This window comes from Phyllobates terribilis, unplaced genomic scaffold (assembly GCF_046119375.1).
Source record: "Phyllobates terribilis strain yellow unplaced genomic scaffold, ASM4611937v1 Scaffold_11__3_contigs__length_659146591, whole genome shotgun sequence".
Taxonomy (NCBI): Eukaryota; Metazoa; Chordata; class Amphibia; order Anura; family Dendrobatidae; genus Phyllobates; species Phyllobates terribilis.
Window position 1 is genome coordinate 207,610,486 of NW_027362771.1, and position 18,230 is coordinate 207,628,715.

The following is an 18,230-nucleotide window of genomic DNA, read 5'->3' on the forward strand; positions in this document are numbered from 1 at the left end:
CACCGTAATAAATAGAATATTTTTCTGTCTCAGAGCCTGATACCAATCCCTCAGGCGTGAAGGGTGTCGGTACAGAGCCGGACAACTTGGTTATCACATGGAAAGTGAGTGTAACACTTTTTTATATACGGTATATTCTTTGTAGTTTATGTTATCAAACATGACATTTTATCTTCTGTCCTGAACCTTGTAGCCTATGAAAGGCTTTGATTCAAATGGACCTGGTCTTCAATATAAAGTGAGCTGGAGGCAAAAAGATTTTGATGAAGATTGGACATCAGTCAACGTAGCAAATGTGTCTAAGTATATAGTGTCTGGCACTCCTACCTTTGTACCATATGAAATAAAAGTTCAAGCTTTAAATGACTTGGGATATGCTCCAGAGCCGGCTCTTCTAATTGGACATTCAGGAGAAGATCGTAAGTATCCTAAACGTTTTTAGGTCTTAAGCAAAAATTATTATAAATTACCATATTCTTTCATGCCACGTACTAATTTATTTTTTTGCCTTCATCAGTTCCAATGGTTGCCCCCGGTAATGTTGAGGTGGATGTCGTTAATACTACTCTGGCAAAGGTTCGGTGGGATTCTGTCCCTTTGACGTCTGTTCGAGGTCATCTTCAGGGATATAGGGTAGGAGCTTGATTTTATTTGATACTAAAGACATACACAGAGATGTAGTTAGATATGTAGATGAACGTATTGGTGCATTTTCCTACAAACATTGAAAAATATTTGGTTGAAGAACACATTACATCCTGTGATCGGTACTTTGAGTTTTTGTAGTCTTTAAGGTAATAGAAAAAGAATTTACAATTGCATCCAAGTTTCTTTAATTAAAGGGAACCTGTCATGTCCTAGCTGCCCTCTATACTGCCCCGTAGCGTTGTTAGTGATGCAATTTACATCACTAACAAGCTGTTTTCATGAAAATTGGTGCAGCTACAATGATTTTATGATGTTTAATATACTTAGATCCTACTTGCGTTTTCAGTCATAGGGGCGTGCTCGTCATATTCAGTCATGGGCAGCCCCGCATTCACTCACTGCTGGTGCCACCCATGTATTTGAATCCTGCTCCTGGCAAGTGCTGATATTGTGGGGCGCAGGTGCACTTGTATATGTCCGGCCACCTGCGCAGTGAGGCTGTGTGATTACCTGCTTCACCTCGCATGCGCTATGACGCGCTATGTTCCCCACGCATGCGCAGTGAAGCTAGTAATCACTAGTGTTGAGCGAATTTTGTTCGGCATTTCACATTCGGGTTCGGGGTTCCGGCTTGTTAGTGCCAAAAAATCGGCTCCACCCATGAACATCCCTGATTTGCTACGCTGTCATGCAGATGTCATGCCGGAACCCCGAACACGAACCCGAATGTGAAATGCCGAACAAATTCGCTCAACACTAGTAATCACACAGCCTCACTGCGCATGCGTGGGGAATAGAGCATTATAGCGCATGCGCAGTGCAGCTGCAAACTACACAGCTTCACTGTGCATGCGCTATGACGCACTATGTTCCCCACGCATGCGCAGTGAAGCTGGTAATCATTCAGCCTCACTGCGCAGGCGGCCGGACATATACAAGTGCGCATTCGCCCCACAATATCAGCGCTTGCCGGGAGCAGGATTCAAATACATGGGCAGCGCCAGAAGTGAGCGCCCACCCATGACTGAATATGACAAGCACGCCCCTATGACTGAAAACGCAGGTACGGTCTAAGTATATTAAATGTTATAAAATCATTATAGCTGCACGAATTTTCATGAAAACAGCTTGTTAGTGATGCACATTGCATCACTAACAACGCTATGGGGGCAGTCTAGAGGGCAGCTAGGATGTGACAGGTTCCCTTTAAGCACCAATGAATCTGTAGTTGTGTTTGATATGCATACCTAAAGAAAAATTCCTGGAAAAGGAAACTTTGCCTGCACCCTGTTGACCTATTCAGTTCGAGATCCACCTATGCTGTGTCCTTGTGGGAACTTTTACAGTGGCACATGGGAGAGTGGCGGGTACATGAAGCCATCACATGAGATATATTTTTGTCTTTAATGTTTTGTAAATGGAACAGTAAAAGCTAAATTATACACCTTGTAATCAGGACTGGAACAATGTATTTTGGTGCCCTAAGCAGATGAGGCCAAAGATGTTTACACCACCAGCAAAGGAATGGGTCAGCGAGTAAGGTTACATAACCAATGGTGCGCCCCATAGCACCCCGTGCAAAGGAAACAGGACACCTAATGCATAATGCATCCCCCTCCCCCTATCTGCTGCTAATATCAGTAATGATAACACAGCACTTTGGATAGCTTACTGTTACCTGGAGATCTACAGGCTTCTGTCTGCTGACATCCCTCTCATATGGCCATTAATCAGGTTAAAAGTGATTGTCTCCTATAGGGGATTGCACTGGTCCTCGTCTGCTGGTCAGCGTCAGGAGAACTCAGAGCAGAAGAGGACCAGGGAGAGAGCAGTGTTGTTAAGTTAGTGACTGTGCACATGTCTCCCAAGCCCCCCTCTGCCCATTAGTGCTCCATCAGTCTAAGACGCTCATAGGTCAATGTATCCTGCTGCTGAGCAAGGAGAACCCAATTGCAATGTTAAGTGGCACATTGCTGCATGGATGGTTCTTTTTTTTAATAAATAAAGATTTTCTCCCTCCTGCTGTCGCCAGTTAGCATTCTAGCAAATCACCTTTCTTTGCCTACCTGTTATACCGGCACTGTATCTACTCACTCTCCCCACTAGGCAGAACATAGTATTTGAGTTTTGGTGAGAGTGTTACTATAAGTATATAGATCAGGGGTCTCAAACTCGGCTGGGTATATGGGCCGCACATGGAAAAAATTTTAATTTGGGGGGCCGCATTCTTTGTTCAATGTGACATTTTTAGTGATACCATTTTTTTTTGTATACACCTTTTGAACATTTTTTCCGTGTTTATTTTTTTATAGCTTGGGTCGTTATGGATGTGGCGATAATAAACGTGCACTTTTTTGTGTTTACTTTAGTTTACATATAAAACAGCATTTTTAGTGCCCAATATTTTTTCATGCTTTATTTTTATTTTTTTGATTTTTACAATTTTGTTTCCCCCAATTGGCCACATTCAGTAATATTGTCTTACAATTAGCATCATATAGTAATAATGGCAAACATCTTGTAGTAATGTTCCCCATCCAAGTCCCCATCTTGTACTAATGTGCCCCATCCAGGTCCCCATCCTGTGGCTATGTGCCCCATCCAGGTCTCCATCTTGTGGCTATGTGCCCCATCCAGGTCTCCATCTTGTGGCTATGTACCCCATCCAGGTCCCCATCCTGTGGCTATTTGCCCCATCCAGATCCCCATCTTGTGGCTATGTGCCCCACCCAGGTCCCCATCTTGTGGCTATGTACCCCATCCAGGTCCCCATCCTGTGGCTATTTGCCCCATCCAGATCCCCATCTTGTGGCTATGTGCCCCATCCAGGTCCCCATCCTGTGGCAATGTTCCCGATCCAGGTCCCCATCTTGTGGCTATGTGCCCCATCCAGATCCCCATCTTGTGGCTATGTGCCCCATCCAGATCCCCAACTTGTGGCTATGTGCCCCATCCAGGTCCCCATCTTGTGGCTATGTGCCCCATCCAGGTCCCCATCTTGTGGCTATGTGCCCCATCCAGGTCCCCATCTTGTGGCTATGTGCCCCATCCAGGCCCCCATCTTGTGGCTATGTGCCCCATCCAGGTCCCCATCTTGTGGCTATGTGCCCCATCCCGGTCCCCATCTTGTGGCTATGTGCCCCATCCCGGTCCCCATCTTGTGGCTATGTGCCCCATCCCAGTCCCCATCTTGTGGCTCTGTGCCCCATCCCGGTCCCCATCTTGTGGCTCTGTGCCCCATCCCAGTCCCCATCTTGTGGCTATGTGCCCCATCCCGGTCCCCATCTTGTGGCTATGTGCCCCCTGTTCTTCACACACATAAAATAGAAAAAAAAAGATGATTCTCACCTGTCCTCCGTTCCCTCGGCGGCCTTCCTGCAGATGTGGCCCGCAGGCACCACAGAGTCAGACCCCTTGACGATCCCGACCTGGTCCAGGAGGAGCCGCCGACAGCAGCGCTGCATTGCCGCACAGAGACTGTCTCCCAGCACTGCATTTCCAATGCCAGCCGCCGGCCAATCAGAGGCCAGCAGCTGATATCTGCGTATGGCAATGACGTCATACTCGCTGCGCCGACACGCAGATATCATCTGCTGGCCTCTGATTGGCCAGCGGCTGGCATTGGAAATGCAGTGCTGGGAAACAGTCTCTGTGCGGCAATGCAGCGCTGCTGTCGGCGGCTCCTCCTGGACCTGGTCGGGATCATCAAGGGGTCTGTGCCTGCGGGCCGCATAAAGCAACCTCAGGGGCCGCATGCGGCCCGCGGGCCGCGTGTTTGAGACCCCTGATATAGATATTCTAAGAACACCAGCAGCCTCCAAAAATCAGTGTACAGACCAAAAGAATAATTATAATATATGGTGCTCAAATTTGCATGTGATTAGATAGGATTTGTGAATGTTTTTATTTGTATTTGCTCTTCCTTTTTGCCTTTGTAAAGTTCATTCATTGTTCCTAGTAAAGTTCACCATACATATTGCTTAATACACTGCTCAAAAAAATAAAGGGAACACTTAAACAACAGAATATAACTCCAAGTAAATCAAACTTCTGTGAAATCAAACTGTCCACTTAGGAAGCAACTCTGATTGACAATCAATTTCACATGCTGTTGTGCAAATGGAATAGACAATAGATGGAAATTATTGGCAATTATCAATAAAGGTTCTGCAGGTGGGGACCACAGACCACATCTCAGTACCAATGCTTTCTGGCTGATGTTTTGGTCACTTTTGAATGTTGGTTGTGCTTTCACACTCGTGGTAGCATGAGACAGACTCTACAACCCACAGAAGTTGCTCAGTTAGTGCAGCTCATCCAGGATGGCACATCAATGCGAGCTGTGGGAAGAAGGTTTGCTGTGTCTGTCAGTGTAGTGTCCAGAGGCTGGAGGCGCTACCAGGAAACAGGCCAGTACACCAGGAGACGTGGAGTGGGCTGTAGGAGTGCAACAACCCAGCAGCAGGACCTCTACCTCCGCCTTTGTGCAAGGAGGAACAGGAGGAGCATTGCCAGAGCCCTGCAAAATGACCTCCAGCAGGCTACAAATGTGCATGTGTCTGCACAAACTGTTAGAAACTGACTCCGTGAGGGTGGTATGAGGGCCCGACGTCCACAGATGGTTGTGCTCACAGCCCAAAACCGTGCAGGATGCTTGCCATTTGCCACAGAAGACCAGGATTGGCAAAGTCGCCACTGGCACCCTGTGCTCTTCACAGATGAAAGCAGGTTCACACTGAGCACATGTGACAGACGTGACAGAGTCTGGAGACGCCGTGGAGAGCGATCTGCTGCCTGCAACATCCTTCAGCATGACCGGTTTGGCAGTGGGTCAGTAATGGTGTGGGGTGGCATTTCTTTGGAGGGCCGCACAGCCCTCCATGGCTCGCCAGAGGTAGCCTGACTGCCATTAGGTACCGAGATGAGATCATCAGACCCCTTGTGAGACCATATGCTGGTGCGGTTGGCCCTGGGTTCCTCCTAATGCAGGACAATGCCAGACCTCATGTGGCTGGAGTGTGTCAGCAGTTCCTGCAAGATGAAGGCATTGAAGCTATGGACTGGCCGGCCTGTTCCCCAGACCTGAATCCCATTGAGCACATCTGAGACATCATGTCTCGCTCCATCCACCAACTTCACGTTGCACCACAGACTGTCCAGGAGTTGGCGGATGCTTTAGTCCAGGTCTGGGAGGAGATCCCACAGGAGACCATGCACAACCTCATCAGGAGCATGCCCAGGCATTGTAGGGAGGTCATACAGGCACGTGGAGGCCACACACAATACTGAGCCTCATTTTGACTTGTTTTAAGGACATTACATCAAAGTTGGATCAGCCTGTAGTGTGTTTTTCCACTTTCATTTTGGGGGTGACTCCAAATCCAGTCCTCCATTGGTTAATAAATTTGATTTCCATTGATGATTTTTGTGTGATTTTGTTGTCAGCATATTCAACTTTGTACAGAACAAAGTATTCAATGAGAATAATTCATTCATTCAGATCTAGGATGTGTTATTTGAGTGTTCCCTTTATTTTTTTGAGCAGTGTACAATAGTACAGGGAACATATCAGCTGCAGGTTATAGAGCAGGAGGAGATGAACACTGTGTTAGATAGTTTTGTTGGGAAACATTCAGTCTACTTCCTTCCATGCACAGCCATACAGGAGGGGCTGTTAGTCACTGATTGGGACCACCCTGTGGACTGCTGCCCCAAAAATGAGCAGGGATTTCAATGAAAGAGCCAAAGACAGGTTATACTGAATCTTTCACCAGAAACGTAAATGTTCAGCTTGTGAAGCAAGTGGACAAGCCAGCTCACCTGGAGATGGGTGCACAGATTCGATACGGCATCTCTCACAGTAGAAAAAAAAGAAAAAAATCCGGCACTCTCAAGTGGATGAAAAAATATAGAAGCACCTTTTATTTTGCAAGAAAAATTTAAATCATCCAGCACATGGAAAAGGGAACAAATCTGACGCGTTTCGAACACGATATGTACTCTTAATTAGTGTTGAGCGAGCCGGAACCCTGAACCCGAATTTGAAATGCCAAACAAATTCGCTCAACACCACTCTTAATCGTAGCATGAAGTAAGTTCTCCGAACAACATAAATACTAATGACAGACCGATTAAAAGTGACCATGATGCATAAGCAAGAGGAACAAAGAAAGCAAAATCAGGTGAGAATTTAACCCCTTCTGACACAGAACAAATTACAGCATAAATGTGCCAATATGCAACAGATTCTTTATCACAAGAAATACACCATCTAACGGATACATTAAAAAATTAGGGAAGATTACATGAACTGAGCAGAAATATAGGAGCAGGAAAAAATAAAAAGTCTCCCTATCTAATAATGCAAGAATAAATCTTGTCTTCTATTCACTCCTGACGGGACTCTTGTATCCATTGCAAATATCCAGTACATTGCCCGACTAAACAATTTGCGGCAGATTTTTTCCTTCTTTTCTACATGCTCAGCTTCTCCTGCACTATTACATGCTGCTCATAGATTTCACAGCATCTCCAAGCTACATCAGATGTCTTCTTCTCTACACATGCATTATAGGTCTACTACTGGAAAGCACAGAACAAAACCAATAGAAATCGGAGGCACATAGAAAAGTGGATGCTGCCATTTGCTGGAAATAGAACGCATGGAATGCTTCCTGGCTTGCAGCCCAACACTCATTACTTTCTCAATGTTCGAGTGGTCAATGGCAAGGGCGAAGGTCCTTCTAGCAAAGATAAATACTTTGAAACCCCAGAAGGAGGTAAGAGTGTCTTCACTACAGTTATGTAGAAAGTTACAAAGTGCAATCTATTGGGGTGATTCATTAAGACTGACAATTCACTCTCTAGCAACCTCACATTGTGCATAAAACTGCGACTTTTCAAAGCTTTTTTTTTTCCAAAAAACATGATGGAAAAGCTTTGATGAACCATGCCCCTATGTACTATTTAATTGGCTAAGGTCTCAATATTAGTACAAACTGTATGAAATTGGCAACATTAGCCAAACATTTAAAAAAAACAAAACATTTACTGAACAATTATTTGATTATAAAGGATTGGGTAATAATAACGCTTGTTACCAGTGATTATAGAGGAAAACATACCCTCTAATATGATGGAGTGCCTTATTAAATTACCGGAGATCCACAGACTTAAAGCCCCCGTACACTTTAGATAGCTGTTGGTTGAACGATGTTTGGCCATCTCAGCTGACTCTCCCATACACAAGAGCGTATTCGGCCAAACCCTCCAGTGTTCCTATGAGAAAGCTGCTGGTTGACACATCTGCTGGCGGCTTATCTTCAGGAAACGTTTTTGACAGTCCGAAATCGGACCTGCCTGATTTACATCTCCCTCAACCATCATTTGACTGGCCCCCCATACACTTTGAATTGTTGGCCTAACCCATTGATATCAGTGGGTAGGTCAGATATTAGTCTAATGTGTGTGGCGGCCTTGATACATAAATTTATTGAATGATGAACAGAGGTTGAAGCAATAGATCAGTGTGCACAATGGGATGGGAGATGCTTTTAGTTTACAAATTGGAGCACTAATTTGAACTCCTGATACTGGACCCCACAACCACTTGCCACATGCCAACAAGACTGGCATTCCATCGTGAGGAACAGGTATAAAATGTAGATTTATCTCATCAGGAGCTTGTCATATAACTGTTCAGTCTGTGCCATGTCTCCACGGGGTACTTATGCTGTGTTCATACTGTGCTGTTAATTGGCAGCACAGTGTATGATTATAGCTTAGGGAGTAATTTCATCTAATTTATTTCAGTATGGGGCACTTGGTTTATTAATATTGGGAAACACTGATCTAACAGACTACAACAAACTTTCACATTTACAGAAGTATCCTAGACACCAGAGTAAGCCAAAAAGTACAAGTAACTTTTTGGCTTTAAAATGGCTGTTTTGTGGCTGCAATGTCGTGTTATTTTGCCTAACATATATAAATATTATGATCAATAAAGATATCCATTGAGGAATATCTCTGGTGCCTTGGCTACTTCTGTTGGCTCTACTGGCAATCGGGTTGTGAGTTGCCCCAAGTAAGCAGGGAGCTGGAAGAGTGGAGCATGGGAACTTTATAATAAAACTTTCACACTGAGTTTGTGCTGTTTCTATAAAGGTAGGATAATGAAAATGACGATGAAATAAGGTGGAGAATTAGTGGGAACCGCAAGAAAGATTTTATTTCCCCTGCTACTCCATAATGCAAAGCACTAGTAGGTGGTAGATGCTTCCTCCATAACCGTTCAATAGAATCAATACTTGTACGCTGTAAATGGACTATACTGATAATTGTTGTGATCATTTCTAAAAAAAGTAAGAATGGATTTGACAGCAGACTTTGTTGGGTGGTGTATGCTGTCAGTTTTGCATTGCAGTATTTTAATAGCATCCAATTCTGCAGAATTGGATGCTGAATACTACAGAATAGTGTCTGTTTCTGTAATATTTAGTTGCAGATGTATTTTATGTCCATTTGCTTTATTTCTCCATTGAGGTTCAGATCCATATTAAATGTTGCAAAATGTGGCAAAATGATTAGAAACTGTGAATAAATAATTCAATCATCAAAAAAGTAAACTCCTTTTTGTTTTAATAGTTCCTAGTGTGGCATTTTTACATATTTCGCACCGAACTCCTGATTCACTAACACTGATGTGGAACCCACCGGCACATCCAAATGGGGTCCTGACTCAATATACTTTAAAGTACCAGTCAAGTAAGTCTTGACATTTTTTTTGTATTTTTATTTGCAGTGCTCTACACCTTTAACAACTCAAATCTGTACACAACGTTGCTCCACAAATAAATATTGTAGCAGTCTTATTGTGAGGTTTCATTCTATGGTTATATTCCATCATGGTCCTACAATTCACACCCGATATTATTGGATCAGGTCTTTATCATTGAGGATAGGTACACTGGATTGTTGGAGAAGGTAATATGGAGGGGTTAATATTTTTCAGATCTTAGGACAGCTATGGTACAGTCTCGAAGTACCGGAATACATCCAGGCTAAGCGATGGCCCCTGTGTATACAGCCCTGTGTGTGGACTTAGAAGTGACTTTACATCCACTCACATGTCTTCCTTTCCTTTCAGTAAATGCCACACATGAATTAAGCCCGCCGGTAGAAATTACAATCCCTGCAAATGAAACAAGTTATATTCTAAAAGATTTAGTGCACAATACAAGATACAAGTTTTACTTTTATGCGCACACTGCTGTTGGACCTGGAAGTCAAAGTACTCAGGAAGCAATAACTGCAATGGATGAAGGTAAGATGGGTATGTACCTGTATAGACCTTCTCTCTGAGCCTAACTTATTCGTTTGCTATTATTATACTATAGCATCATAAGGGAAGGAGGGACGAGCACTCAGAAGTCCAGAGCTCCACATTAAATGACACACAACATACACACCTTGTACGCACAGCAGACACGTGCACAGGGTTGCCAACTTCACTTTTTAGTTTCTTTGGACAGCTTATAAAAAAATTACAGACAGACAAACATTTTTACGTACACACTGGAAAACCATAATAAATCATCATGATTAGAAGTGATCCATGTCTACAGCACATAATTCGGATATGAAGACACAAGCTGCATTCACTGTATCCTGTAAAATGGTGATAATTACAGTCATAAAAAAACTGTATAAGTTTCTTCAGCTTCAAAAAAATTATGGAGACCTTAATTTTTTTCGTGGACAGGGCAAAAAAGTGCCCAATTTTATGGACTGACCTGGAGCACATACATCACAAAAACATAATAACTAGCGCAGCACACACCATTGTCTCACAGATCACACAAGCGCAGCACACACCATAGTCTCACAGATCACACAAGCGCATCACACACCATTGTCTCACAGATCACACAAGCGCAACACACACCATAGTCTCACACATCACACAAGCACGGCACACACCATTATCTCACACATCAGACAAGTGCAGTACACACATTGGGCTCACCCATCAGACAAGTGAAGCAGCACACACCATTGTCTCACACATGCGCAAAACACACCATTGTCTCACACATCACACAAGTGCAACACACACCATAGTCTCACACATCATGCAAGCGCAGCACACACCATTGTCTCACACACCAGAGAAGTGCAGTACACAAATTGGGCTCACCCATCAGACAAGCACAGCACACACCATTGTCTCACACATCACACAAGCGCAACACACAACATTGTCTCACACGTCACACAAGCGCAGCACACACCATAGTCTCACACATCACACATGCGCAGCACACACCATTGTCTCACACACCAGAGAAGTGCAGTACACACATTGGGCTCACCCATCAGACAAGCTCAGCACACACCATTGTCTCACCCATCAGACAAGCACAGCACACTCATTGAACACATCCATTATGCATGTCAGATGCACACCACACATATAAGACATGTGCAGTGCACCCATTGAGAACGCATCACGCACGTTGGACTCACACATCAGACAATAGCAGCATACACTATAGACTCATACATTAGACTAGCGCAGCACACACATAGGACACAGACATCATGCATGTCAGATGCACACTGCACACATAGGACAAATGCAGAGCTCCCATCTTGAACACATTGCACACATTGGATTCACACATCAGACAGCAGCATCACAGACTGAACACAGACATTATACACATGATGGTGATGGAGTTCCAGTGGGTAGAAGTACTGAAGCCTATAAGGACCCTTCATTATTTTATTAGCCTTTTCCTTCCTTACAAGATCTCTGTTAGATTGGGTAACAAACACACTTCTCGAAAATGGCTACATTTCTAAAATGTGTTTTCCCAGCATCATGTCCTAAATATAATTTATTTAGTCTCCTTCTATTTCCATTTAAAGCTGGTTTTCCCCCACCTGCTGTGGGTGCAGGCAAAGGTAAAATGTAATGTTGCATGCTTTTCTAAGTTTGTTAAAGCCTTCCATCAAAATGCTAAGAGGATCAGCCTTGCATTAAAAGAAGCCACTTTTACAGATGTGATAGAATTGATAGTTAAAGGGAACCTGTCGCGTCCTAGTTGCTATGTACACAGCCCCCATAGCGTAGAGGGCAGCTAGGACGTGACAGGTTCCCTTTAAGAGTCCTTGGCTTATAAATGTGATGTTTGATTTATAGCATCTGAGGATGTAACCGCTTTAGTTATTAAGAGGACATGCCACCTTTTTTTCAACTTTTTTTTCTACCTGTGTGCATATAACAAGCAAGCAAGGACAGCATACTAATACTATATGATTGTGGATAAAAGACTGTATCTACTGCTTGCTTCTTTGGCCGTGTGACATCCCACACTTTAGCAGCATGCTGGGATATTTGATATGATTGAGATTTCATATGCCAGTGTTAATCTAATTTGTGCTGGAGTAAGATGCAAAGATGCTAAGTTTCCTCCTAATAAAGTTGATGCGTCCTTGCCTTTGTTATGGCAGAAAACTGATGCAAAGGTAATGATGAACATCCCCCAATTATCCCCAGTTATTTTTACAGATGCTAGTGAGCTTCAGACAAAGTATTTGCTAAATGAAATATCTGTATTGTGAAACAAGACTCTAATCTCCAGTTTTAAAAGGGTTTAGAACTGTGCAAATGTGCACCACCAGATGGCAGCACAGGCACAAGAGAAAAAGCTGATTAAGGAATTAAATGTTAAAATCGAATTCTTTGTAGCTGTGCAAGCAGGCTAACCTAATACCATCTTGGCGGAATTGTCTGCATTTCAGGTGCCAAGTCACCTGTGATTAATTAGGTACATGATCAAAACAGCGTCTGGTGGGCAGGAGGCCGGAAGGTTGGAAACACATCAGGGAATTACTATAATTAATGCTTAATGATTACCCAGATATTAGGATTCCGTTTATAAGGTAATTCACTAATTGAACTAGTTGAAATTCAAAGAGTGTAATTTCCCTTTGCAGACATTCAAGGATTTTCTATATATTGTATGCATAGCTCAACATTGCTGTGTGAAGTGAGACAGAAATTATTATCCATTGTTTAAGACCTTTGTGAACATCTATAGCGTGTCTGGTTTGACTTTTATCCTAAGTCATGTGGCAATGCGGCTCTTTAAAGGGTCAATATTGACTTTTGGGATTGATGCTTCATATATTTGGTACTGGAGTTCAAGATTTCTTCCTCTCTGAAGTGGCAATTTGCATATTTAATTTCCCAGAGGAGCATTGCATGGCCTGTAAGTCTCCTTACGTCAGTTTGGAACTCTCCACAAGGAGAGATGTGACCCCTTAGAGCCCCATCAGAAGCCTCTCATCCATCCAAATCAGACATCTCGAATTTCACTGATGAGGGGCAATCACCCTGAAACATGTGTCTGCAAATAGAATGTCTCGTTTGCCTTTTAGCCTAAGTCACGCAGCAGGCCTCACTAAAAGGTCGATATTGACTTTTAGAATTGCTACCTCAATAGGTGGCACTAGAGTTCACGCCCTATTCCTCTCTTACACTTCTATATTCAATTTAATTTTTTCTTGATTTCCGAAGTATGCACAGATCATACAATGCTCTGTAGTGTGATGGATGCTATAAATGATTTTGTATTCCTACAGGGAATCTGGATATACTGTTTGAATGAGCAGCAATTGTAAAATAAGGGGTATGGCTAAGCCGCTGAATGCCCACATGTGTTAACAGCAGTTATTTCCTTCAGTATCCAAACACAAGTGTTATATCAACAATATTGCTTCTCACAAGGCAGTATAAACGTGCGGTATCCTCCAAATAATATGTCATGTTTTTCCCATCCTAATTTTTGTTTTGCTATTATATTGGGTAAAATGTAATATTTTGTAGAGGGAATCGGTCATCAATTTCATGTTGCCCTATCCATGGGCAGTATAAAGAAGCAAAAGGCTACCTTATTGCGGTGGACATTGTTTTACTCTGCAAAACTGAGAGAGAAGTGTCCACTAGGTGGCGCCTTTCCCACTTCTCCATTCCCAGGTAGTGTTGAGCGATACCTTCCGATATCAGGAAATATCGTATCGGATTGGATCGGGCCGATACCCAAAAAGTATCGGATATCGCCGATTCCGATACCGGAAACCAATGCAAGTCAATGGGACACAAATATCGGAATGAAAATAAACCCTTTCTTTCCTTGTAGGTTAATTCTACATGAAGTAAAACAACTAAGAATAATGTAGAATGACATGAAAAGCCGGCAATTCAGCAGCGGCATTCACCGGTACCCGACAATTTACAACAGAAAGAATAGAGCTTCACACATAGATTAGATAGATAGAAACATGTCAGTCACATATATATGAAGTACAGTGACAGTGTTGATTACTGTACTTGTCATTTAGTGTTAAAATAAAGGATTTATTTAAAAAAAAATTGGCGTGGGGTTCCCCTTAATTTTAGGCTCTAGCGGAGGTTAAGCAGACGGCTGGGGCAAATGTTTGAAGCCTGGGAAGGGGGTAATACCCACGGAGCTTCCCAGGCTACTAATATCAGCCCCCAGCTGAATACCTAGCCTTTACTAGCTATTAAAATGGGGGAACCCCCCAAAAAAAATAACGTGGGGTCCCCCCTAATTTAATAGCTAGCACAGGCTAGGCAGACAGCTGGGGGCTGAAATTAATAGCCCAGGAAGGGTGCCATGAATATTGGCCCCCTCCCAGGCTAGAAACACCAGCCGTCAGCCGCCCCAGAAATGGCGCATCCATAGGATGCGCCAATTCTGGCACTTAGCCTCGCTCTTCCACGCTGCCCTGGTGCGGTGGCAGGGGGTAATAGGGTTGGGGTTGATGTCAGCTTATAATGCCAGCTGACATCAAGCCCAGGTTAGTAATGGAGAGGCGTCTATAAGACACCCCCATTACTAACCCCATAGTCAAAGTTAAAGAAAAACACAAACACCCAGAATAAAGTCCTTTAATTGAAATAAAGACACAATCCTTTATTGTTCTAAATTAAACCATACTTACCATCACGCCCATTCCAGCTGAAGCCAACGATCTCCTGCAATAAAAGTAAAATAATAAAGCAACCTCATCCTTACCTTTCCATGGTTCCCACGACAGCTTCAGCTCTGCTACATCGAGATGACAGGCTGGACCGCAGCAGAACGCTGCCATCCAGCCTGTCATCCCGCAGACACTGAGAAGCGCAGGCATGCTTGCGCTCCTCAGTGTCTCTCTGTGACGTCATCCAGATGAGCCGAGTTCATGTCCAATGAACTCAGCTCACCTCATGCAAGTCACTGACAGCGTGGGAAAATTCTCACGCTGAAGTGCTGAGTGCAGGAGAATTTTCCCACGCTGTCAGTGACGTGCATGAGGTGCGCCGAGTTCATTGGACATGACCTCGGCTCATCTGGATGCCGTCACAGCCAGACACTGAGGAGTGGAAGTATGCCTGCGCTTCTCAGTGTCTGCGGGATGACAGGATGGATGGCAGCGTTCTGCTGCGGTCCAGCCTGTCATCTCGATGTAGCAGAGCTGAAGCTGTCGTGGGAGCCATGGAAAGGTAAGGATGATGTTGCTTTATTATTTTACTTTTATTGCAGGAGATCGTTGGCTTCAGCTGGAATGGGCGTGATGGTAAGTATGGTTTAATTTAGAACAATAAAGAATTGTGTGTTTATTTCAATTAAAGGACTTTTTTCTGGGTGTTGTGTTTTTTTAAATACTTTACTAGAAATTCATGGTGGTCATGTCTAATATTGGCGTGACCCCATGAATTTCGGGCTTAGGGCCAGCTGATAATGCCAAGCTGGCCTTAACCCCTTTATTACCCAGTGAGCCACCGCACCAGGGCCCTGGATGAGTTGGGTACAGCGCCAGAAGATGGCGCTTCTATGAACGCGCCATTTTCTGGGGCGGCTGCGGACTGCAATTTGCAGCGGGGGTGGCCCAGAAAGCTTGGGCCTCCCTGCGCTGCGGATTCCAGCCCCCAGCTGCCTAGTTGTATCTGGCTGGGCACAAAAATAGGGCGAAGCCCCACGCATTTTTTTTTTTAATTATTTCATGAAATTCATGGAATAATTAAGAAAAAAAGGGCTTCCCTATATTGTTGTGTCCAACCAGGTACAAATAGGCAGCTGGTGGTTGGGGGCAGCCCATTCCTGCCTGCTGTACCTGGCTGGACACAAATATAGTGCGAAGCCCCACGTCAATTTTTTTTTAATTATTTCATGAAATAATTTTTTTAAAAAAGGGCTTCCCTATATTGTTGTGTCCGGCCAGGTACAAATAGGCAGCTGGTGGTTGGGGGCAGCCTGTTCCTGCCTGCTGTACCTGGCTGGACACAAATATAGGGCGAAGCCCCACGTCAATTTTTTTTAAAATAAATCCTTTATTTTAACACTAAATGACATTTGAGGAGTTAATAAAGATGCAGTCCCTAAATTATTATTTATTTTTTAATTAATTTTTCCCAAAACTTTTGACGTGGGCTTCGCCATATTTTTGTATGCCAGCCAGGTACAGCATCCAGCTTCTATGAACGCGCCATTTTCCGGGGTGGCTGCGGACTGCAATTTTCAGCGGGGGGGGGGCAGAAAGCTTGGGCCTCCCTGCGCTGCAGATTCCATCCCCCAGCTGCCTAGTTGTACCTGGCTGGACACAAAAATAGGGAGAAGCTTCAAGTATTTTTTTTTTTTAATTATTTCATGAAATTCATGAAATAATTAAGAAAAAAAGGGCTTCCCTATATTGTTGTGTCCAACCAGGTACAAATAGGCAGCTGGTGGTTGGGGGCAGCCCGTTCCTGCCTGCTGTACCTGGCTGGACACAAATATAGTGCGAAGCCCCACTTCAATTTTTTTAAATTATTTCAGGAAATTCATGAAATAATTAAAAAAAATTGATGTGGGGCTTCGCCCTATATTTGTGTCCAGTCAGGTACAGCAGGCAGGAACGGGCTGCCCCCAACCACCAGCTGCCTATTTGTACCTAGCCGGACACAACAATATAGGGAAGCCCTTTTTTTCTTAATTATTCCATGAATTTCATGAATTTAAAAAAAAAAACGTGGAGCTTCGCCCTATTTTTGTGTCCAGCCAGGTACAACTAGGCAGCTGGGGGCTGGAATCTGCAGCGCAGGGAGGCCCAAGCTTTCTGGGCCCCACCCGCTGCAAATTGCAGTCCGCAGCCGCCCCGGAAAATGGCGCGTTCATAGAAGCGCCATCTTCTGGCGCTGTACCCAACTCATCCAGGGCCCTGGTGCGGTGGCTCACTGGGTAATAAAGGGGTTAAGGCCAGCTTGGCATTATCAGCTGGCCCTAAGCCCGAAATTCATGGGGTCACGCCAATATTAGACATGACCACCATGAATTTCTAGTAAAGTATTTAAAAAAAACACAAACACCCAGAAAAAAGTCCTTTAATTGAAATAAACACACAATTCTTTATTGTTCTAAATTAAACCATACTTACCATCACGCCCATTCCAGCTGAAGCCAACGATCTCCTGCAATAAAAGAAAAATAATAAACCAACCTCATCCTTACCTTTCCATGGCTCCCACGACGGCTCCAGCTCTGCTACATCGAGATGACAGGCTGGACCGCAGCAGAACGCTGCCATCCAGCCTGTCATCCCGCAGACACTGAGAAGCGCAGGCATACTTCCACTCCTCAGTGTCTGGCTGTGACGGCATCCAGATGAGCCGACAATGAACTCGGCTCACCTCATGTACGTCACTGACAGCATGGGAGAATTCTCCTGCACTCAGCGCTTCAGCGTGAGAATTTTCCCACGCTGTCAGTGACGTGCATGAGGTGAGGTCATGTCCAATGAACTCGGCGCACCTCATGCACGTCACTGACAGCGTGGGAAAATGCTCACGCTGAAGCGCTGAGTGCAGGAGAATTTTCCCACGCTGTCAGTGACGTGCATGAGGTGAGCTGAGTTCATTGGACATGACCTCCGCTCATCTGGATGCCGTCACAGCGAGACACTGAGGAGCGCAAGCATGCCTGCGCTTCTCAGTGTCTGCGGGATGACAGGCTGGATGGCAGCGTTCTGCTGCGGTCCAGCCTGTCATCTCGATGTAGCAGAGCTGAAGCTGTCCTGGGAACCATGGAAAGGTAAGGATGAGGTTGCTTTATTATTTTACTTTTATTGCAGGAGATCGTTGGCTTCAGCTGGAATGGGCGTGACTGTAAGTATGGTTTAATTTAGAACAATAAAGAATTGTGTCTTTATTTCAATTAAAGGACTTTTTTCTGGGTGTTTGTGTTTTTTTTAAATACTTTACTAGAAATTCATGGTGGTCATGTCTAATATTGGCGTGACCCCATGAATTTCGGGCTTAGGGCCAGCTGATAATGCCAAGCTGGCCTTAACCCCTTTATTACCCAGTGAGCCACCGCACCAGGACCCTGGATGAGTTGGGTACAGCGCCAGAAGATGGCGCTTCTAAGAACGCGCCATTTTCCGGGGCGGCTGCGGACTGCAATTTGCAGCGGGTGGGGCCCAGAAAGCTTGGGCCTCCCTGCGCTGCGGATTCCAGCCCCCAGCTGCCTTGTTGT

General features: G+C 44.4%; 1 protein-coding gene across 15 annotated transcripts in view; it reads left to right on the forward strand.

The window, feature by feature from the left end:
- NRCAM (neuronal cell adhesion molecule) overlaps positions 1 to 18,230 on the forward strand; it is a 256,326-nt gene that overhangs the window by 210,904 nt on the left and 27,192 nt on the right. For 5 of the 15 annotated variants that reach the window (XM_073651992.1, XM_073651989.1, XM_073651988.1 and 2 more), the window contains 7 exons: positions 34 to 104; positions 194 to 419; positions 518 to 633; positions 7,223 to 7,427; positions 9,295 to 9,414; positions 9,797 to 9,982; positions 11,581 to 11,616. In XM_073651992.1, coding sequence (XP_073508093.1) covers positions 34 to 104; positions 194 to 419; positions 518 to 633; positions 7,223 to 7,427; positions 9,295 to 9,414; positions 9,797 to 9,982; positions 11,581 to 11,616 — 960 coding nt within the window. The remainder of the gene's footprint in view (positions 1 to 33; positions 105 to 193; positions 420 to 517; positions 634 to 7,222; positions 7,428 to 9,294; positions 9,415 to 9,796; positions 9,983 to 11,580; positions 11,617 to 18,230) is intronic. The other 10 variants (XM_073652000.1, XM_073651998.1, XM_073651996.1 and 7 more) reach the window with 3 other exon arrangements.